The sequence below is a fragment of the Sapajus apella genome, unplaced genomic scaffold, assembly GCF_009761245.1.
Source record: "Sapajus apella isolate SASKATOON/1434 unplaced genomic scaffold, GSC_monkey_1.0 scaffold64, whole genome shotgun sequence".
Lineage (NCBI taxonomy): Eukaryota > Metazoa > Chordata > Mammalia > Primates > Cebidae > Sapajus > Sapajus apella.
In genome coordinates this window covers 2,204,716-2,227,180 of record NW_022437004.1, presented here as the reverse complement: position 1 = coordinate 2,227,180, position 22,465 = coordinate 2,204,716, and the positions used below count along the sequence as shown (strand labels likewise).

The 22,465-nt window shown below is 38.0% G+C and overlaps 1 protein-coding gene and 1 pseudogene across 5 annotated transcripts in view; both read left to right on the top strand.

Moving 5' to 3' along the window:
- The window catches only part of KYAT3 (kynurenine aminotransferase 3), a 64,112-nt gene that overhangs the window by 11,355 nt on the left and 30,292 nt on the right, over nt 1-22,465 (top strand). For all 4 annotated transcript variants that reach the window (XM_032247803.1, XM_032247802.1, XM_032247804.1 and 1 more), the window contains 6 exons: nt 8,869-8,927; nt 9,510-9,654; nt 13,542-13,691; nt 16,423-16,509; nt 17,056-17,181; nt 17,277-17,397. In XM_032247803.1, the coding sequence (XP_032103694.1) occupies nt 8,869-8,927; nt 9,510-9,654; nt 13,542-13,691; nt 16,423-16,509; nt 17,056-17,181; nt 17,277-17,397 (688 nt within the window). The remainder of the gene's footprint in view (nt 1-8,868; nt 8,928-9,509; nt 9,655-13,541; nt 13,692-16,422; nt 16,510-17,055; nt 17,182-17,276; nt 17,398-22,465) is intronic.
- On the top strand, nt 12,382-13,390 carry LOC116529897 (annotated as a pseudogene). The gene has a single exon (XR_004259730.1). The product of XR_004259730.1 is annotated as a U2 small nuclear ribonucleoprotein A' pseudogene (transcript).

Below are 22,465 nucleotides of genomic sequence, written 5' to 3'. Positions count from 1 at the left end.
TTTCAGAGACGTCGGTAACCTGCCTACTTCACACAGTAGGAATTTTGATGTTTAATTTTGAACTAAGATCTGTCTTGAAAACTCTTTGCATTAAACAACCTTGAACAATATCAATATACTTAGGATGTAGGTGTATTTTGGGCACAGAACATGGCATCTGTGTGAGGGACTGAGCACAGACATGTCCAGAGTCAAACAATCTTCCTGGTGCAAGTGCGCAGCAGAAACCTGTTTCTTAATCTCAAACCCAAACTTCCGGTTGTCCTGATTGGTTCAGCCTGATTCTGTCCAACTCTGATTTAATTATTGCTGTGATTGGGGGGCTGAGATTACACAGTGTAGGCAGGCAGAAGGGGCCCAGGCCTATTGATATGCGTGAAGACAATACTCACATCCTCCCTTCACTTACTCCTCCAAGGTCTTGGCTTGAACCCAATTTTTTTTAAGAGAACAAATCAGGCTTTTTGTTCTTGGCTTGACCTGACTCCATATCCTGGCATTCCAGCCATGTATTTACATATGTTATCAGCTCTTGGATTTAGAGAAATCCTTGTTTGCAGTAAGCTTGTTTCTTTAAAGTAACTGCTAAAAAAGATAATTTTCAGAAAAAGGTTAAATCATGACTCATACAAATATAAAAAGAGCATGTGCTAAAGATTTTTACTTTACTCATGTGATATGAGGGAAACAGACAGAAGTGATAACCAGTACAGAGGGACAGTCAATAAGCACAAATTTATATGTAGTAAAGGAACTGGATTGCAAATGAAGGCAAAACTGTTTTTTCTGCAGGGTAGAGGGAAGATAAAACCAGAACTGGAGTTTGTATGCTATCACTTAGCTTCAATTTATAAAAGCACAGAATAACTGAAGGACATATTCTAGCCTTGTAAATATGAGCTGTAAGGCTGTGCTGTGACCAGTACATAGTTCTTTTTGGTTTTTTGGTTTTTTAAATTTTTATTTATTATACTTTAAGTTCTAGAATACATGTGTAGAACGTGCAGGTTTGTTACATAGGTATGCATGTGCTATGATGGTTTGCTGCACCTATCAACCCATCATCTACATTAGGTATTTTTTCTAATGCTGTCCCTCCCCTAGCCTCCCACTCCCTGACAGACCGTGGTGTGTGATGTTCCCCTCCCTGTGTCCATGTGTTCTCATTGTTCAACCCTCACTTATGAGTGAGAACATGCAGTGTTTGCTTTTCTGTCCTTGTGTTTGCTGAGAATGATGGTTTTCAGCTTCATCCATGTCCCTGCAAAGGGCATGAACTCATCCTCTTTTATGGCTGCATAACACTCCATGGCATATATGTGCCACATTTTCTTTATTCAGACTATCATTGATGGGCATTTGGGTTGGTTCCAAGTCTTTGCTATTGTGAACAATAGCAAATAAACATACGAGTGCATGAGTCTTTATACTAGAGTCATTTATAATCCTTTGGGTATATATCCAGTAATGGAATTGCTGGATCAAATAGTATTTCTGACTTCCACAATGGTTGAAGTAATTTACACTTTCACCAACAGTGTAAAAGTGTTCCTTTTTCTTCACGTCCTTTCCAGCATCTGTTGTTTCCTGACTTTTTAATGATTGCCATTCTAACTGGTGTGAGAGGGTATCTCCATGTGGTTTTGATTTGTATTTCTCTAATGACCAGTTTTGATGAGCTTTTTTTCATGTTTGTTGGCCACATAAATGTCTTCTCTTGAGAAGTGTTTGTTCATATCCTTTGCCCACTTTTTGATGGGGTTGTTTTTCTTTTGTAAATTTGTTTAAGTTCTTTGTAGATCCTGGATATTAGTCCTCTGTCAGATGGCCAGATTGCAAAAATTTTCTCCCATTCTATAAGTTACCTGTTCACTCTGTTGATAGTTTCTTTTGCTGTGCAGAAGCTCTTTAGTTTAATGAGATTCCATTTGTCAATTTTGGCTTTTGTTGACATCGCTTTTGGTGTTTTAGTCATGAAGTCTTTGCCCATCCCTATGTCCTGAATGGTATTGCCTAGGTTTTCTTCTAGGGTTTTTATAGCTTTAGGTCTTACATTTAAGTCTTTAATCTATCTTGAGTTAATTTTTGCATAAAGTGTAAGAAAGGGGTCCAGTTTCAGTTTTCTGCATATGGCTAACCATTGTTCCCAACACCATTTATTAAATAGGGAATCCTTTCTCCATTACTTGTTTTTGTCCAGTTTGTCAAAGATCAGATGATTGTAGTTGTGTGCTAAAATTTCTGAGGCATCTGTTCTGTTCCATTGGTCTCTATATCTGTTTTGATACCAGTACCATGCTGTTTTGGTTACCATAGCCTTGTAATATAGTTTGAAACCAGGTAGTATCCTGCCTCCAGCTTTGTTCTTTTTGCTTAGAGTTGCCTTGGCTATACGGACTCCTTTTTGGTTCCATATGAATTTAAAGTGGTTTTTTTCTAATTCTGTGAAGAAGTCAATAGTAGCTTGATGGGGATAGCATTGAATCTATAAATTAACTTGGGCACTATGGCCATTTTCACGATATTGATTCTCCTATCCATGAGCATGGAATGTTTTTCCATTTGTGTCCTCCCTTATTTCCTTGAGCAGTGCTTTGTAGTTCTCCCTGAAGAGGTTCTTCACATCCCTTGTAAGTTGTATTCCTAGGTATTTTATTCTCTTTGTAGCAATTGTGAATGGCAGTTCACTCATGATTTGGCTCTCTGTTTGTCTATTATTGGTATATAGGCATGCTTATGATTTTGGCACATTGATTTTATATCCTGAGACTTTGCTGAAGTTGCTTATCAGCTTAAGGAGATTTGGGGCTGAGATGATGAGGTTTTCTAAATATACATTCATGTCATCTGCAAACAGAGACAATATGACTTCCTGTCCTTCTATCTGAATACCTTTATTTCTTTCTCTTGCCTGATTGCTCTGGCCAGAACTTTCAATACTATGTTGAATAGGAGTTGTGAGAGAGGGCATTCTTGTCTTGTGCTGGTTTTCAAAGGGAATACTTCCAGCTTTTGCCCATTCAATATGATATTAGCTGTGGGTTTGTCACAAATAGCTCTTACTATTTTGATATAGGTTCCGTCAATACCTAATTTCCTGAGAGTTTTTAGCATGAGGCATTAATGAATTTTATTGAAGGCCTTTTCTGCATCTATTGAAATAATCGTAGTTTTTGTAATTGGTTCTGTTTATGTGACGGATTATGTTTATTGATTTGCATATGTTGAACCAGCTGTGCATCCCGCAGATGAAGCCAACTTGATCGTAGTAGATAAGCTTTTTGATGTACTGCTGGATTCAGTTTACCAGTATTGTATTGAAGATTTTCGCTTTGATGTTCATCAGGGATATTGGCCTGAAATTTTCTTTTTTTTTTGTTGTGTCTCTGCCACATTTTGGTATCAGGATGATGCTGGCCCCATGAAATGAGTTAGGAAGGAGTCTCTCTTTTTCTATTGTTTGCAATAGATTCAGAAGGAATGGTACCAGCTCCTTTGTACCTCTGGTAGAATTCAGCTGTGAATCTATCTGGTCTTGGGCTTTCTTTGGTTGGTAGGCTATTAATTACTGCCTTAATTTCAGAACTTGTTATTGGTCTATTCAGGGATTCACAGCTCATACTACAGATATCCATAGCCTCGGTTCCCCCAGCTTCAGCCCATCATTTAGGAAAACTTTTTCTGTACCTGTTCCATCCCACCTGCCTCAGGTCTTATGGAAAGAGTCCTAAAAATATATCCAATTCAAACTTTGTTGTACTAGGGTCTTAAGATCATGGGTTCAACATACAATTCTAGTTTTTTTTCATCTGTTCAAACTTTTAAAGACTTAATCTTTTCCTTATCTTTGTCTAGATTGCCACCTGGTGGTGAATTTCTAGAACTTCGTTGTTTTAGCCTCAAGTTAACAAAAGCAAGGTTAAAGATGCTACTTAGGATTTCCTTAGTAGTTTTGCCTTAATAACATAGAAGTGCAGACCTTTAATCACCCTGGTAGCCAAAGTCATGTCATAGGGTTAGCTGATCCAGGAATTATACAAGCCTTATAGACATTCCCTTACTTGCCTGGGACTCATTCCCTATGGATTCCCCATAGGATTCCAGATTTATTTTATTTTATTTTGTTGTTGTTGTTGTTGTTGTTGTTGTTGTTGTTTTGAGTCAAAATCTCACTCTGTTGCCTAGGCTGGATTGTGATGGCATAATCTTGGCTCACTGCAACCTCCACCTCCCGGATTCAAGCAATTCTCCTGCCTCAGCCTCCTGAGTAGCTGGTATTATAGGCGCCCACCATCACACTCGGCTAATTTTTGTATTTTTGGTAGAGACAGGGTTTTGCCATGTTGGCCAGGCAGGTCTTGAACTCCTGAAAGGTGATCCGCCTGCCTCAGCCTCCTAAAGTGCTGGGATTACAGGCGTGAGGCACAGAGCCCAGCCCCAGGTTTATTTTAATTATCTGATACTGGATCTGCTCTGGGAAGTAGTTCTTACTTAAACAGTGAGCACTTCGATCTACTGCTGAATTTTAGTGACTTTGAACATCGTATAGTGTCTTGTTAACTTTCACCAGTTTGTTAGTTCTCTCGGGTTGCCTTAACCAAGTACTACAAACTAGGTGGCTTAGATAACAACAGTTTATTCCCGTGCCGTTTGGGAGGCTAAAAGTCTGAGATAAGTGTCAGGAGGGCCAGCTCCTTCTGGGGGCTGTGAAGAAGATTATTCTGTACCTCCCCACTATCTTCTGGTGACTACCTGGAAATCTCTGCTTTCCTTGGCTGGTAGGAACGTCACCTTAGTCTGTGCCTTCATCTTCACACAGGGTTCTCACTGTGTCTGTGTCTATGTCCAGATCTTCACTTTTTATAAGAACACCAGTCATATTGGATTAGGATTCACTCTAATGACCTCATCTTAACTAATTATATCTGCAGTAGCCCTACATCCACATAAGGTTACATCCTGAGGAACTGGGAGTCTGGACTCCAACATATGAAACTAAGGGAGACACAGTGCAACCCGTAACAACCACCTATCTCATTATACCTCCAGACTTCATTTCCACCACATTGTTTTTCACAATTATTTGCTGCTCTTCCCTGCTAGACAGTTACATTTCCTTGCCCCACTGACATGAGGCTTAGCCATGAAATTGCTCTGCCCAATAAATATGAAAAGAAGTGATGTGTGCACATCCAAACAACCTTTTAAGAGCTTTTCCCTCTGCCTTCAAACAGGCAGTGTTCCAGATGGAAGCTGTTTCATCAGCCTCTGTCTCAGAATGACAGTGACACAGACCAGGGCAGCAGCTGAACCTTAGTGGATATGCAGTATGAACAAGAAAACCTTTATGATTTTAGGTGACCAAGACTTTGGGGTCATTTATCACTGAAGTATAAATTAACTTTAGCTGACTGACACAGCAAACTGATACCATAACTTCACCCCTGTAAAGTGAGTGAGGTGTTTTATTTTTTAATTCATTCATCAGATAGTTATTGAAAACTTGCTATGTGCTAGGCATAGAACTGTATGTTGGACACTGTGATGGTGTCATCTTGGCTATGCCATCGTACCCAGATATTTGTGAAACACCAGTCTAGATATTTCTGTGAAGGTATATTTTACATGAGATTAACATTTAAATCAGTAGACTTTCAGTAAAGCCAGTTACCATCCATAATATGGGTGGGCTTCATTCAGTCGAAGACCTTAAGAGGAAAAGACTGAGGTCCTTGAGGAAGAGGGATTTTTTCTGACTGCAGCTGCAGCATTAGTTCTTCCCTGAGTCTCCAGCCTGCTCTGCAGATTTCAGATTTGCCAACCCCCACAAACACATAAGCCAGTTCCTTAAAATAAATCTCTCACCTTTTCTATTGGTGCCATTTCTCTGGAGAACCCTGACTAACATAGACATCAGTGAACAAGCTATGCTTCAGTCTAAGGGAAGATACAGACAGTAGATTCTTGAATATGTTTCATTCCACATCATTTCATTAGAATGTTGGTAAGGAAAAAAAATTATTTCAGGCCAGGACCACTGTCAATGTGGAGTTTGCACATTCTTCCCATATCTGCATGGGTGTTCTCTGGGCACTCCAGTTTCCTCCCACCTCCCAAAGCTGTGTCCATGAGGTGAACTGGCGTATCTAAATGGTCCCAGTCTGAGTGAGTGTGGGTGAGCGCAAGTGCAACCTGCGATGGGATGGCATCCTGTCCAGCGTTGGTTCTCAGGATAGGTTCCAGCCACTGCAATCCTGAACTGGTATAATTGGGCAAATAATTATCTTACTTTTTGTTAGTCTTTCTTAAATGTATATATAGCTCAGATTTATTTCAATGTTTCACATTAGAAGTGTTTCAGTCTTTATTTAGAAGTGTAGTAATGTGTTTGTGACCAGAAATATGCCAAAGGAACTGAACTCTTATCTCAGTTAGCCAATGGTAAAATTGGTCATGCTGTATATCATTGTGCTTAAGGCTGCAGTTTCCAAGAACCTATATGACACTTTTAAGTGATGATTTGCTGTACTGCATTTAATGGAAACACATAGGAGAAGCGCCTGACCCTGACTAGTGGAACCAAAGAAGGCTTTTGGGAGGGAAAGAAGTCGAATTTGAGAAGTGCACATGCCAGGTGGAGTAGGAATTAGCCAAGTGCAAGGATGGGGTGGTGGGGACCAGGGATTGGACTGAGTAGAGAACATACATTCTCAACAAAGACATGAGCTCCCCCAGGAGAAGAAAATGGGTGCTTGGCAGACAAAATAAATCTTAACTATATCACGCTTTTGTCACCAACGAAGCTCAATTCTATCTGACAAAATCATATTCCTCTTAATATTTAATTGAGGGGAAGGGAGATGACTAGGAAAAATGCCCAAGAAACCTCCTTAGGTGGGCAATGATAAAGACATTGAGAAACATTGGTATAGAAAGAGTGTTTGGGCAGAGGAAGGATCACACATAAAACTAATGAAATGAGAGATAACATGGACTATTTGAAACATTAGAAAAAGTGTGGCATAGAATTGGGAGGGAAGAGGAAACAGGAAGAACAATGAGAGAAGAGGCCAGTTTAGAAACAAATTAAAGAAAGTTAAGCCTGAAAGTACATTCCAACCTCAATTATCTAATTAATTTTAAGTAAAGTTGGACTTTGTGTCTAAATTGTCTACAACACATCATACTCTTTTATGTACGAATCATCCTTTGTGTTTGTGGTCACTACCGAATGAATTAAGCTTTAGACATTGTTTTAGAGATAGAAAAGAGCATTTGTTAAGATATATGTTTCTACCGATCAAGCTGGAACTTAGTAGTTCTACAGTTGTTATCTCTAGAATGGCATCATGTTGAGATGGGTAATTATAATGCTCTTCCAGCAAGCGTTTTAACCTCTGGAGAATTTTCGTGTGATTTACTTCACTGGAGTTTCAAAGATTAAAAATATGAGACTAAGGGTATTTTTCTTAGCCCCATTATTTAGAATAGAATGAGAACAATGGTCTATTTAATAACCATTATCGTTATCTTCTTCCCAGATTGAATTAAAATTGCATTAATATTCTATTAGAAAAGTCTTTGCAAAAATGCTCTCAATCATTTTTTTTATTTCTACCAGCTTGTTAACAATGAACTCAAAGCTAATTCAATACTTTTGAGAGATAGTATAAAACTTAATTTTAGAATCTGAAGAACTAAAAAATTGTATGCTGTGTGATAATTATTACCTCCTAGTTTTCTACCATAGCCTTAGCTTAGAAGTTCTTATTATGTAGAAGATAATATAAAATTATAAAATAGTTCTGAGTATGGATTCTGGAGTCAGACTGTCTGGGTTCAGATCCTGAGTTGAACCTGTTTCAGTTTAAATGTTAATAGCTTTTATAAACTTGAGCAGATGTGAAAAGTTGTGGAATCTTAACCTCTCTGTTTCTCTGTACCTCATAGTTCTAACTATGTAACAGAACTACTACATAGGGTTTTTATAAATATATGTTAATAATGAGTTAATTATGTAAAACACTTAGAATAGTACCTAGTACATACTCAGTACTCAATAATGTTAGCAATAATTATGGAACCCCTTACTGAGTAGCTTTAAAACCATTTGTTGAGTCTTTCCTGTATGCCATACAAGGAACTTAATTGTGAAACTCAGTACATCTTACCTAAAATGATCTTCAGAGTGTGGCTTAAGATTTTTTTAAACTGAATTTTTTTTTTTTTTGCATTTTTATTGTTTTCTTTACTACTACAAGCCTTCAGACTGATTCTAGGCTAGCATGATACTTTTTGTCCTTAGGTGAGATGAACATCTAAAGTTCATTTTAAAAAGCACTTCTTATAGCCAAGCATGGTAGCTCACACCTGTAATCCCAATGAGAGACCAAGGTAGGAAGATCACATGAGGCCAAGAGTTTGAGACCAGCCTGTGCAACACCATAAGACCCTGTCTCTGTAAAAAAAATACTAACAAACAACAACAACAAAAATAGCTGGGCACAGTGGGATATGCCTGTATGCCAGCTACTCAGGAGACTGAGGCAGGAGGATTGCTTCAGCCTGGGCAGTTGAGGCAGCAGTGACCCAGGATCGCACCACTGCATTCCAGCCTGGGCAAGGCAGCCATATCTCAAAAAAAAAAAAAAAAAAAAAAAAAAAAAAAAAAAAAAAAAAAAAGAGGCATTCCTTCAGTAGTAGGTAGGAGATGAATTTCTCTTCAGAACTTTGTGTTGGAGTCTAAGATTTGTCTTTTAGGACTACTATTTACAGTGTAACAGTAGGGAAAAGGAAGAGTGACCCATGATTTAGTGGCATTTTAAAATTTTGACTAAAGCAATTAAATTCAATATTTATGTATTTCAGAAAATGTCACTGAAATTCACAAATGCAAAACGAATTGAAGGACTTGACAAAAATGTGTGGTAAGTATCTTAGAAGAACAAACAATAATAATTTAGTGAGGTTTTCCTACATATTTTTATATCTTTAGATGAGAGGTTTTTTTTGCCTCATCCACAGTCTATAAATAAATGTGCTTATTTAATTCATCCATTAAGTGAAAATGGAAGGAAGTTAGCAATCCATATACTGAATGTTCATTTAACACACATGATGGACACTGGACATATGGCAGAGAAAAGGACAAATGTTGATGCCCTCATGGAACTTACCTTCCAGTCCAGGAACTTTTCTTATTAGTTCTGTTCTCTAATAGTTGATAAGAGAACTTAGCAGCAACTGGAATTGTTGAGAAATATATATATATATGGTTAAAACGTGGCTAGCAGGAAACTGAGCTTGTAAGGGTTCATAAATTCAGCTATCATTTTATTTGGTAAACTCATTTTTGTGGGTGGTAAATATTTGTTGGAAACTCATTTTTTTAAAACCTATAGGACTAAACTAGGTCTTATTTTTCAGTTTTGTGATAAGCCTATAAGATGTAAAAAGCAAACTTTATAATTGTAGTACTTATTAATATTAATGTTTTTTTTCAATCTTAGGATTGAATTTACCAAATTGGCTGCAGACCCTTCTGTTGTGAATCTTGGCCAAGGCTTTCCAGATATATCCCCTCCTATATATGTAAAAGAAGAATTATCAAAGATTGCAGCAATCGATAGTTTGAATCAGTATACACGAGGCTTTGTAAGTATATCAGGACCATATTGGGCATGAGCTTTTATTTGGGGGGGATGTGCTTTTTTTACATTTATATGTAAGTGACTTTCTGGGACCAGCTGTCCCATCCTAGCAACCACAGGAACTCCTGCCCTTGCCCTATGTCCTGAGATGAGCCTTCCCTACTTCCAGCCCCTCTACACTTACCTTTTGGCCCTAACTTTTCTGTTGCTCCAAGATGGGATCTTGTGGCAACAACAAGGCAAGGAACAATATTCTCTCGAGATGTGTCTTTTCTATCTCATCAACATTCATGCAGCCTTAGCACTGACCCCTTATTTAATATACTCTATATCCACTGGTTACCTTTTTCCTCCCTGTCCAAGCTCACTCCCATCCTTCTGTAATGAAATGCCTATGACAGCCAAAGATTTTCCAGATCAGATGTACCTTTGAACTGTAGACTTGTATCTGTTGTGTCAAAAGCCATGCGATTATCATATGCCTGACCACTTGTCTTTTCCTTTTGTGATATTGTGGGAAATAGAGAGGGGAATGGTATAGGAGGAAGCCTGTCTTTTGTCTTTTATAGTGATCTAACTACAAAAATCCATAGAAGGGCTTGGTTTGGGGAATCCCACAGGGAAAAAGCAGTGAAACTTACCTGTGTCACAGGGTTTGACACTGGTTTGAATCCCTGCTCTTCTAGACTCTCACTCCCTGGCCCACCCTACAGACCCCCATTTCATACCTACTCAACATAACCCACCCCCCGGCCTATACAAATCAATAATGAAAGGCTAGAAATAAACCAACAATAGAGAAAATTAATGACACCAAAAGCTGGTTCTTTGAAAAGATCAGTAAGTAAAAGTTTTAGCTAGATTGATCAAAAAAAAAAGAGAAAACTCAAAATACCATATGAGAAATGAAAGAAGGAATATCATTACTGATCATAGACATGAAAGCAATAATAAGATAATGTTATGAATAATTTTATGTCAGTTCATTGACAACTTGGGTAAAATGAGTAGATTATTTAAAAGATACAAATTACCAAAACTGACACAAGGAGAAATGAAAAATGCAACTAGTCCTATGTCAGTGAAAGATAATGAATTTGTAGTTAGCCTTCTTGTAAGCAAACTCAATGAATTACTGGTGAAGTCTATCATGCATTTAAGGAAGAACTATTAGGTTGGTGCAAAAGTAATTGCGTTTTGCCACTACTTTTTTTTGGCTACAGAGTCTATGTGTTGCCCAGGCTGGAGTTCAGTGGCGCAATCTCCGCTCACTGTAACCTCCGACTCCCTGGTTCAGGCGATTCTCCTGCCTTAGCATCTCAAGTAGCTGGGACTACAGGCGCCTGCCACCACACCTGGCTAATTTTTGTATTTTTAGTAGAGACAGGCTTTCACTATGTTGGCCAGACTAGTCTTGAACTCCCGACCTCATGATCCACCTGCCTTGGCCTCCAAAAGTACTGGGGTTACAGGCTTGAGCCACCGCACCTTGCCTGCCATTACTTTTAATGAAAAAAATAAAAAACATTATTACTTTTGCACCAGCCTAATAATACCAATTCTGCACACACTCATCCAGCAAATGGAGCAAGATGAAAAACTTTTACTTATTGATCAACAGTTTTTGTAACTTGAAATGTAAAGAAATGCCTAATGGTTTTGTCTGACCTTTTAATTGGGGCTTTTGTATCAGGGTAATGATGGTCTCATAATATTAGTTTCAGCACTATCACCAGACTGTGGACATTAGTCACCTGAAGGGGATGGGAATGAAATAATATTGAGAAACAATTCTAATTTTTTTACACATCTTGCCTAGTTTTACTTATTACATGAAGCATAAATTATTTTCGTATTTAAAATTTTAATTTTAAAAGTACAAACAATCATTCTAAGAAATGCATATAGTGTTTATAGTTGCTTTTCAGATCTCCTTTTGCTAGAATTTGTTAGACCTGCTATTAAAGTAAAATTCAAAAGCACTCAGTTTATTGCTCCAGAGCCCAAGATGCTTTCAAACAAAGGCACATGACCTGCACTTAGACTCTTACTCTCAAGGGATAAAAAATCAGGCTAGTACCTCAAAAGCAAAAGGGGGAAGTGATGCTGGACAGAAATCAACAGGAAATATTGACTTAAATACCAAATAAAACAAGGAGGGGAAAAGGGAAAGGAAGAAAGAAAAGGAGGGAAGGGGAGAGAACCTGGAAGAACTGAGGAAGAGGTAATCCAGGAGTCTTCAGACCCCCTAACTTGCCTCAGACTGTACCTTCATAATCCCTTCACTTCTCTTATGAAAGTAGTACCTTGGATAACCACTGCCCTCTTGACCATCAATGTGAGTAGTGTCTCACTTCTGCCTAACACTTGCTGTCACATCAACACTGGTGTTCATGTCTTTGGTGAATTTGTTTTTGTTCTCTCTCTTTAGTCCATTGGTTGGCATAACCTTCTTTCCAGCAATCAGGAAGAACCAAGGAGAGGGTATACAGTTAGTATGGGGTTTTTTTACTTATTTTAACTGGGAAACAAATCCAACTCTTTTCAATACGATTTAATTACTGTCAAAAAATACTAAGAGTTCATCTTTATTCAGAGCAAATACTTTGAAATTATATAGTCCCAAACCCTTTATTTAGTAAGAAGGTTTAATGATTAGCAAGCCTCCATGACCATTAGTGTGGGAATCTTCTAAATGTAGGAAATTTTAAAAAATTTATTGCCGGCTGGGAAGCCGGGGGGGCGGCAGAATGGTCAAGCTGACGGCGGAGCTGATTGAGCAGGCGGCCCAATACACCAACGCGGTGCGCAACCGGGAGCTGGACCTCCGGGGGTATAAAATTCCTGTCATTGAAAATCTGGGTGCTACGTTAGACCAGTTTGATGCTATTGATTTTTCTGACAATGAGATCAGGAAACTGGTTTTCCTTTGTTGAGAAGACTAAAAACATTGTTAGTGAACAACAACAGAATATGCCGTATAGGTGAGGGACTGGATCAGGCTCTGCCCTGTCTGACAGAACTCATTCTCACCAATAATAGTCTCGTGGAACTGGGTGATCTGGACCCTCTAGCATCTCTCAAATCGCTGACTTACCTAAGTATTCTGAGAAATCCGGTAACCAATAAGAAGCATTATAGATTGTATGTGATTTATAAAGTTCCACAAGTCAGAGTACTGGATTTCCAGAAAGTGAAACTAAAAGAGCGTCAGGAAGCAGAGAAAATGTTCAAGGGCAAACGGGGTGCACAGCTTGCAAAGGATATTGCCAGGAGAAGCAAAACTTTTAATCCAGGTGCTGGTTTGCCAACTGACAAAAAGAAAGGTGGGCCCTCTCCAGGGGATGTAGAAGCAATCAAGAATGCTATAGCAAATGCTTCAACTCTGGCTGAAGTGGAGAGGCTGAAGGGGTTGCTGCAGTCTGGTCAGATTCCTGGCAGAGAACGCAGATCGGGGCCCACTGATGATGGTGAAGAAGAGATGGAAGAAGACACAGTCACAAACGGGTCCTGAGCGATGGGGCAGATGTATAGCAATAGGCCCTCTTGGAACAAGTTCTGCTTTTCGAACGTGGGATAATAGCCTTGTTTGTGTTAGCAAAGTGGAATCTGTCAGCATTGTTGAAATACTTAAGACTGCTGCTGATAATTTTGTAATATAAGTTTTGAAATCTAAATGTCAGTTTTCTACAAATTATAAAAATAAACTCCACTTACTGTGCTGCCAAAAAAAAAAAAAATTTATTGCCATTAAAAAATGTAAATTTTCTTTGGGTAATTATAAACATCAAATCCAAATTTTAAAAATTATTATATTTTAGAGTCATATTACCTCAAACAATAGGTCCCATATTTAAATTCAAGGTTTTGTTCTTATTTTTAATCCAACAGGGCCATCCATCACTTGTGAAAGCTCTGTCCTACCTGTATGAAAAGCTTTATCAAAAGCAAATTGATTCAAATAAAGAAGTCCTTGTGACGGTAGGAGCATATGGATCTCTTTTTAACGCCATTCAAGCATTAGTTGATGAGGGAGATGAAGTAAGTATATTAACATTATCATAATATCTATATTAATCAACTGTCATTTGTCCCACCTTTGAATCTTTTAGTTATATTATGCTCTTTTCTTTTTTTATTTTTAATTATGTTCTAAGTATAATGCATGTACCATAAAGTTCACAAATGTTAAATGTACAGCTGGATAAATTTCTGTGTAACTACAACCAGATAAAGATATAATACATTTCCAGTACCCAGAAAGCTCCTTTGTTCCTCTTCCTAGTCTATATTCTCCCAGAGGTAACTACTCTTCTGTCTTCTATTACCATAGGTTTGTTTTGACTGCTCTTTTACCTGATATGAATAGAATTATGCAGTGTATACTCTTGGGTCTGCATCCATTCATTTATTTTTGTGTCTGTGAGATTAATCAATTTTGTTGCATATAGTTTATTATTATTTTTATAGCCTTTTTAAATAAGGGCAGATGGAAGGGACTACCACTACTGGGGAAAAAGAATCTTTTGTTTTCATTGCTAAAATAACCTTTAATCTGAACTTTGTCTGCAAGTTTTTGATCAACGTGTTTTTGTGCCCAGCAATTGCATAAGCTATCCCATGTGAGGATGGTGGGGGTTTTTTGTTGTTGTTGTTTTGTTTTGTTTGTTTGTTTGTTTTGTTTTGTTTTTGAGACGGAGTTCCCCTCTGTTGCCCAGGCTGGAGTGCAGTGGAGTCACCTTGGCTCACTATAACCTCCGCCTCATGGGTTCAAGTGATTCTTCTGCCTCAGCCTACTACTGAGTAGCTGGGATTACAGGTGCCCACTACCATTCACAGCTAATTTTTATATTTTTAGTAGAGAAGGGATTTTGCGATGTTGGCCAGGCTAGTCTCGAACTCCTGACCTCAGGTGATCCACCTGCCTCAGCCTCCCAAAGTGCTGGGATCACAGGCATGAGTCACTGTGACAGGCTGAGGATGTGTTAATGTAACAGGAGGGTTAAATGATTTCTGCTATTTAGTACTGTGATTTATGACCAACTTTTACAACTACCTCAGTCATCTCTACCCCTATTTTCCATTATAATTCCAGTACCCTTGCTTTAATACTTTTTGACTCTTTTATTCAGAAAATACTGAGGATCCAGTATATGCTAAGCACTGTGAGATAGAAGATTTCTTAAAGATCGGTCTTATGCAGTAAGAGTTCCCTGTCTAGTAGAAAACACAGACTTGCAAATGGATTGAGGAACATCGTGTGTTAGCCAATAGTGGAGAATGTGTAATTTATGGTAGTAACCAAAGGAAGAGGCAGTCATCTCTGCTAAGTCTAGAAAGCTCCAGAGAGACATTGCTTAAGCTGGGTCTGAAGAATGAATATTTATCCTGATCTATATTGTTAACTCTCTTTGAATTGTCATAGCCCTTTATCATACCACTTTTATGAAAGATGCTGCCATCTGCTTTGTGTTATGTTATTCTTTTACATCTTTGATTCCCTCCACTGTGCCAGAACAAGGTATTTAAGGAAGCATGTCAAGGAAGTTCAGTTTCATATACATAATCTCCTTTATCCTATAACATTGTTTTGCCTCATACTTTGATGTTGTTAATCCTTTGTTGCTTCTTTCTCACCACTCTGTTGGAGTATCCTGAAGCTTAGCCCTTAGCCTTCTTTCCGCTATTCTTTCTTCCTTAGTCAACTTATCTAATATTTTGAAATCACATACATGTAACTTGCTATCATACTGACCTATTTATTGTTTCTTTATAGCATTTATTACTGTCTGAAATTATCTAATGTCCTTATTTGTTTCTCCATTCATTATAAGCCTTTCTCAGTAGGATGTAAGTTCCAGGAGAACTTTATAACTTTACTGCCAGCACCTAAAATAGTGATGAATCAATCAATACTCTCAAAAAAAGAGAGAGAGGAATTGTTCACATCATAAAAGTAAAGAAATCAAGGCGAAGAGTAGGATGTATATTCCTCCCACCCTACTGCCCTGCCTCTCCAATTTATTTTCCTTTATTGAGCTCTTACTTTGTATCGAGCATTATATTTCCCACTAGAGTTACAAAGATAGGTCATCTTAGTCCCTGAGAACTTCACAGATGAGGCTGGGTACAGTGGTTCAGGCCTGTAATCCCAGCCCTTTGGGAGGCCAAGGCAGGCAGATCGCTTGAGGTCAGGAGTTGGAGACCAGCCTGGCCACCATGGCAAGACCGTCTCTACTAAAAATACAAAATCTAACCGAGCTTTTGAGAAGAGAGAAACATCTTTACTCTCAGGATAATGCTTTTAAATTAGCACTTTATACTAGGGAACATTACAGTGTTCTCTTTCCACTATAGGCTACTGTCTGTCACTGCCTATATATCACTCATATTCTAGATTTTATTTTCTAATTTGAAATATGAAGAAATGCTTAATAGTTTTGGCTCAAATATCCCTTTGAGAATGTGATAGCCCCACACTCCCAGTAAATCTACCTGTGCGCATAAGAAATTTTATATGTAATTTCAAATGCTCCCACTGCGTGCTTATTTATAAATCTCCCTAAGATACCAAGGACTCCAGTCAAGACTACCTGGAAAAATTGATCTCTGAGGTCTCTTCCCCTCAGATGTTGGCTCCACAAGGGCAAACCCTGGCTTTTTTACTGCTGGATCTCAACACCTAGTATGATGCCTAGCCCATAGTAGTACACAGTATTAATAACATGAATAAATAATTGATAGATTGTGATCTTATTTGCTTTAATTGCAGGTCATAATAATAGTGCCTTTCTATGACTGCTATGAGCCCATGGTGAGAATGGCTGGAGCAACACCTGTTTTTATTCCTCTGAGATCTGTAAGTTTGCCAGTATGGGTTATGTGGCAAAGTTTCAAGACTTAAGACGTCTGGAAAATACCAATTACTTTGTCACTGATAAAGTTACTACTATGATTGTATTTAGAGATTTACTGAATATCTTTATTTGTCTAGTTGTCTTTTTAAAATATTTTCAAAATAAGTAATACACTAAGGAGAACCACAAAATCTTTAGCTAGGCTTACAGTATCAGACACGTTAACCATAGTTACAGCTAGCTCCTGTGAAGGAATATTAACAGCAGTTAATGTTGACAGGGCTTGTTTTTCCATTTAACAGGTGTGAGCATAAGACTTAGGTCTTTTTGGGCTCTCGAGGCAGAACCACAGCCTAGTTATTCCTGTTTATTTTCTTTGTTAGTCTTTTTCTACTTTTTTTTTTTTGTTCCTTACACTAAGGAAGCATTTGTTGCTAATTTATCCAGTTACCTTTGCCATGACTTTGATTTTTTTTTCCTTATTAGTTTATTCATTTGTAAGACAGTAAACATGACAATTAAATCATATTTTCATTCTTCATGCTTAGAAACCTGTTGATGGAAAAAAATGGTCTAGTTCTGACTGGACATTAGATCCTCAAGAACTGGAAAGTAAATTTAATTCCAAAACAAAAGCTATTATACTAAATACTCCACATAACCCACTGGGCAAGGTAAGCAAGTCTCTTATCTCCTTATACAGTCTTCTGACCTTTCATTTTCTCACATGTTGAATAATTGGCTGTGTTCTTTCCTTTATGATGTGTAGGTATATAACAAAGAGGAACTCCAAGTAATTGCTGACCTTTGCATCAAATATGACACACTCTGCATCAGCGATGAGGTTTATGAATGGCTTGTATATTCTGGAAATAAGCACTTAAAAATAGGTACTAACTATAATATGGAGTCACAAATCTAAATGTGTTTGGGCACATATGGAAGAACTGATTGGAAAGGATCCCAGACCAACTCTAAAATGACACTTAAAAATAGTATTTGAATGAGCAATACTTTCGTGAATTGATGAATAATTCAAAGGACAAAGAGTCAGGGATTTTGGGTCATACTATAAAGCTATGATACCAGAGAAGTCATTCCTTTGCCCAAATCCCTGGCTTCTTAGCAGAAATCCAGCAATTACTTGGTACGTAAGACACAGGGAGTTTACTTGTACCTGAAGAGGTTCTAGATGGTCTGTGCTGAACAAGTTACCAAAATGCCAAGTCAACAGAAAGAAATACAGAGGTAGTAAGGTATGCTGTTTGGCCCTTGCTTGAGATTCGGCCATTACTACTGGACTATCTCACAAATGCCATAGTGTCTGTTGAGGTAGTTCAAACCATGTCAACTAGAGGATTACAAACTGCGCTGCAACCTTTGGGTCTTTGCACCTCCCCTTCCTTTGCCTGGAAATACTTTTCCAAATAATCCACCTGGCTCAGTCCTTCCTTCGGCTCCTTCAGGCCTGTGTCCCAATGTCAGTTTTCATGACCATCACACTGAAGATAGTTACATCTCTCCCTCCAGCGTTTGCTTTGTCCTTTTTCTGTTTTGTTTTGTTTTTTCCTCTATAGTAAATATCATAATCTATATATTTTACTTCTAAACTACAGTAATGTAGGGAATTTGTTTGTGTTAGTCTCTTCTGCATCCCCATTTTCCATAGAATCTTGTACGTGATAGAGAATTAGAAAGAAATTGTTGAATAAATGAAGAGGAAAGATGAAAAGATTAAGTGAAGAATGACTTAAAAATGTGGCAGGAATAGGTAAATTTTAAAATTTAGGCTAGGTGCAGTGGCTCACGCCTGTAATCCCAGCACTTTGAGAGGCTAAAGCAGGTGGATTGCTTGAGTCCAGAAGTTCTAAACCAGCCTGGGCAACAGAGAAACCCCATCTCTACACAAAAATTTTAAAAATTTGCCAGATGTAGTGTTCACAGCTACTTGGGAGACTGAGGTGGGAGGATCACTTGAGCCCAGGCACCACTGGCTCACTATAGCCTCCATCTCCTGAACTCAAGTGATCCTCCCACCTCAGCCTCCCAAGTAGCTGGGACTACAGGCACAGACCACCACACCTGGCTAAATTTTTTTAAGAAAAATTAAAATAAGAAATGTAGTACACATATATATATTAAATTGTTGCATTGTTGCATGTGTCATAATTATTCCTATAGTATATTACAGATTGCTATAGAGATGGGAAGAGAAAGCAGCTGTTTGAGGGAAATAAAAAAAGGAGTAGTCAAAAGGTGGAGAATTAGCTAAACAGAGAAACAGAAATTAAATTCCTAAAGGCTAAACTAGCATGTACTTAGGCAAGGGGATATGAAACATCAAGATACACTTAAGGAAGGTAAATGATTATTGAAATTTAAAAAAAAAGAAGAAAACTCAGTTATTTAAATTAAGAGACAGGGTCTCGCTCCGTCACCAAGGTTGGAGTGCAGTGGCACATAGCTCACTGTAACCTCAAACTTTTGGGTTCAAGCAATCCTTCTGCCTCAGCCTCCCAAGTAGCTATGAGTACAAGTGTGTACCACCTCATCTGGCTTATTTCTTTCTTTCTTTCTTTCTTTCTTTCTTTCTTTCTTTCTTTATTTTATTTTTTTAAATTTAGGTTCTGGGGTACATGTGCAGATCATGCAGGATTGTTGCATAGGTACATACCTGGCAATGTGGTTTGCTGCCTTCATCCCCCCCATCACCTATATCTGGTATTTCTCCCCTCATTATCCCTCCCCACCCAGCTGTTTCTCCCCTGCACCCACCCCTACTGACCACAGTATGTGATGCTCCCCTCCCTGTGTCCACATGTTCTAATTGCTCAACACTCGCCTATGAGTGATAACATATGGTGTTTGGTTTTCTGTTCTTATGTCAGCTTGCTGAGAATGATGGTTTCCAGATTCATTCATGTCCCTATGAAGGACACGAACTCATCATTTTTTATGGCTGCGTAGTATTCCATGGTGTATATGTGCCACATTTTCTTTATCCAATCTATTGATGATGGACATTTGGGTTGGTTCCAGGTCTTTGCTATTGTAAACAGTGCCGCAGTGAATATACGTGTGCATGTGTCTTTGTAATAGAACAATTTATAATTCTTTGGGTATATACCCAGTAATGGAATTGCTGGGTCAAATGGTATTTCTATTTTTAGGTCCTTGAGGAATCACCACACTGTCTTCCACGATGGTTGAACTAATTTACATTCCCACCAACAGTGTAAAAGTGTTCCTATTTCTCCGCATCCTCTCCAGCATCTGTTGTCTCCAGATTTCTTAATGATCGCCATTCTAACTAGCGTGAGATGGTATCTCAATGTGGTTTTGATTTGCATTTCTCTAATGACCAGTGATGATGAGTATTATTTCATATGTTTGTTGGCCTCATAGATGTCTTATTTTGTAAAGTGTCTGTTCATATCCTTCACCCACTTTTAAATGGGTTTGTTTGTTTTTTTCTTGTAAATCTGTTTTAGTTCTTTGTAGATTCTGGATATAAGCCTTTTGTCAATTCTGGATATTAGCCCTTTGTCAGATGGGTAGATTGCAAAAATTTTTTCCCACTCTGTTGATTGGTAGTTCACTCTAATGATTGTTTCCTTTGCTGTACAGAAGCTCTGGAGTTTAATTAGATTCCATTTGTCCATTTTGGCTTTTGTTGCCATTGGTTTTGATGTTGTAACCATGAAGTCCTTCCCTATGCCTGTGTCCTGAATGGTTTTGCCTAGGTTTTCTTCTTGGGTTTTTATGGTGTTAGGTCTTATGTTTAGATCTTTACTCCATCTGGAGTTAATTTTAGTATAAGATGTCAGGAAGGGGTCCAGTTTCTGCTTTCTGCAAATGGCTAGCCAGTTTTCCCAACACCATTTATTAAACAGAGAATTCTTTCCCCGTTGCTTGTTTTTCTGAGGTTTGTCAAAGATCAGATGATTGTAGATGTGTGGTGTTGCTTCTGAGGCCTCTGTTCTGTTCCATTGGTCTATGTCCCTGTTTTGGTACCAGTACCATGCTGTTTTGATTACTATGGCCTTGTAGTATAGTTTGAAGTCAGGCAGCGTGATGCCTCTGGCTTTGTTCTTTTTGCTTAGGATTATTTTGGCTATGTGGGCTCTCTTTTGGTTCTATATGAAGTTTGAAGTCGTTGTTTCCAGTTCTGTGAAGAAAGTCATTGGTAGCTTGATGGGGATAGCATTGAATCTATAAATTACTTTGGCCATTTTTATGATGTTGATTCTTCCCAACCATGAGCATGGGATTTTTTCCCTCTGTTTGTGTCCTCTCTCATTTCATTGAGCAGTGGTTTGTAGTTCTTAATTTATTTTTAATTTTTGTAGAGATAGCATCTCACTATGTTGCTTGGACTGTTCTCAAACTCCTGGACTGAAGCGATCCTCCTACCCTGGCCTCCCAAAGGGCTCTGATTACAGGAATAAGCCATTACACCAAGCCTCAGTTTGATTTATGAGGGTGTATTGTAGTAACTGGCATAGATCATAGTGGAAAAGTAGGGTGATTCTAAAGGACTTTGAATATGAGATAAAGAGTATAAACTCTGTTGAGGAGGTCAATGGTTCTGAAACTTACTTTAGTGAGAGATCACCATGAGATCACAGCAGTCCACATCATGAAATAGTGATATGGTGAATTCCATCCTGAATGTAGTAGCAATTTTCCTAATGGAAATTCAACAATTAGAAGCCAATATAAAAAATCACAATTCTGTTCATACTTGTCCATAACAAAAAGCTGCTGAAATAAACACATTTGAGGTTTTCTGATTTTGCCATTAACATGCATTTAATGGCAATGCTCATTTGTTCCACTGTTGGAGTGTCCACTATCAGATAAGTGGTAGCATTTGCTAAAGGCTTAAGAAAATTGTCTGGAAGAAAAACTTAAAATTGATTTTTAAAAATTCTGCACATTAATTTGATCACCAGAGTTCCAGTGAACTTACTTTGAGAACTATTGCAAAAGCTGTAACAAAACAGGAGAATTGGTTCCATTACTATATATATATATATATATATATATATATATATATATTTTTTTTTTTTTTTTTTTTTTTAAAAAAGGGAATGGCTGAGCAAAGGGACTTGCTTCTTCTCATGCTTTAAACTTACTCTCTTTCGCTTAATATGGGACATAGAGGAAGTTTAAAGCATGAGAAGCAGCAAGTCCCCTTGCTTCCCACCTTCAAATGATACTAAGATCTCTAGCCTGAACAACTCGGCAGTGATGAGGACTTTAACCAACGTAAATGTGGAGAGGAGGAGCAGATTTGTAGGGAATGGCTGAGCAAAGGGACTTGCTGCTTCTCATGCTTTAAACTTCCTGAGTTTGGGTATATATGGGACATAGAGGAATAAAATATATCTGGGGACAAGTAGAATTACAGGCCTGATGATCAGAATCAGATTATAATGGGATATATTTTTGGCAGTCATCAAAATGTTGGTGGTAGCTGAACACATGGAAGAGAATGAATTTTCTCAAGGAGAATATATATAAACAGAAAGCAGCCAGAGATTTGCAGAATGTGGCACCTTAATACAGCAAAATGTTATCATGTGTTAAATTGCACCAGAGTCCACCACTGCCCATCTTGTTAGTGACAGAGTCCATCATTGCCCATCTTGTTAGTGACTTCTGTTTCAAGTCATTTGTACTGTTTCCCAGTGGAAAATCAGATTAACATGACAATTACTTTCTTGTTGTAATTAACTCAGTGTAGCAGTATTCATCCCAAAAGATAACTTCAGATGATCTTGAAATTTATTGTTTAGATCTACTCACTGTAAGCCCTTCAGGGTAAAGTGTAACTGATAACATTATTTACTAAAGATATGCAACAGTATTTACTAAAGATATGCAAGAAGTATATTTTAAACTTAGATTTTTTTTTAGTTGTAACAGCCCATAAAGTTTAAATAAGACCAAAAA